General features: G+C 31.7%; 1 protein-coding gene across 1 annotated transcript in view; it reads right to left on the reverse strand.

Annotated features, from left to right (window-relative positions):
- LOC106870488 (1-phosphatidylinositol 4,5-bisphosphate phosphodiesterase classes I and II) overlaps positions 1–875 on the reverse strand; it is a 65247-nt gene that overhangs the window by 43309 nt on the left and 21063 nt on the right. The window contains exons 4-5 of the mRNA XM_052971524.1: positions 679–750; positions 3–135 (exon numbers count right to left, since the gene is read on the reverse strand). Coding sequence (XP_052827484.1) covers positions 3–135; positions 679–750 — 205 coding nt within the window. The remainder of the gene's footprint in view (positions 1–2; positions 136–678; positions 751–875) is intronic.

Consider the following 875-nt stretch of genomic DNA (forward strand, 5'->3'; position numbering starts at 1 on the left):
ATCCGAGTTCTCTGCAACGAAATGAAGCCATTCCAATTCTATATAGTCATAACCATGGCAAACTGTAAAACATTTGTCGGCAAGTGGAATATTGGAAGAACCATAGTTAGTACCAGCGTCTTTGACTTTCTTTTCCTGTGTAAAAACAATCAAAACAGAAGTATTATAGTCACATATAGTGGAATAAAAAGTTACAGTTGCTTTTAGAGAGATGACAAACTGGTATCATTTGTATATATATATATATATATATATATATATATATAAAATCACAGTGAGTTGCAGAGAAAAAAAGGTGTTATGACATGTAGAAGAGTCAAAAAGTTTTAACCTTATGTGTGGTGGAATAGAAAATTAGAGACATAAGTTGAGGGGTAGAAAATTACATTCACAAATACTGAGACGATAGATCGCAGCTATGTATACATGAATGATTACAGCCAGATGCACATGAATCAGAAGGAACAGACACATGTAGAAGAACAAAAGTACAATCATGTACATTAAAATGGCATTCACATGTAGAAGCTTTCTGAACTTTGCTCAGGCTATTCTTATTCTAGTGGTAACACTCTCTGAGCATCCACCCCTACTACAGATTTGGTCACCTAGGTAGTGGAAGCTATCAACTATTTCTAGTTATTACATAATAACATAATATTACATAATAAAGTTTACCTTTGGAAGTTTTGTATATTTTCCTGTTCTTGTATCTCTGAGGTAAGCTAAATCCAAGATTTCGACATCTTCCTATAATGAACAAAAGACTCAAACATCAAATTATATATCCACTCATATAGTTCTACACTATTTTGTTAAATCCAAAATTATAAGTAATCAAAAGTGCAAGAAGTAATCTATAATTAAAGTTAAAT

This window comes from Octopus bimaculoides, chromosome 11, assembly GCF_001194135.2.
Source record: "Octopus bimaculoides isolate UCB-OBI-ISO-001 chromosome 11, ASM119413v2, whole genome shotgun sequence".
NCBI classification, from domain to species: Eukaryota; Metazoa; Mollusca; class Cephalopoda; order Octopoda; family Octopodidae; genus Octopus; species Octopus bimaculoides.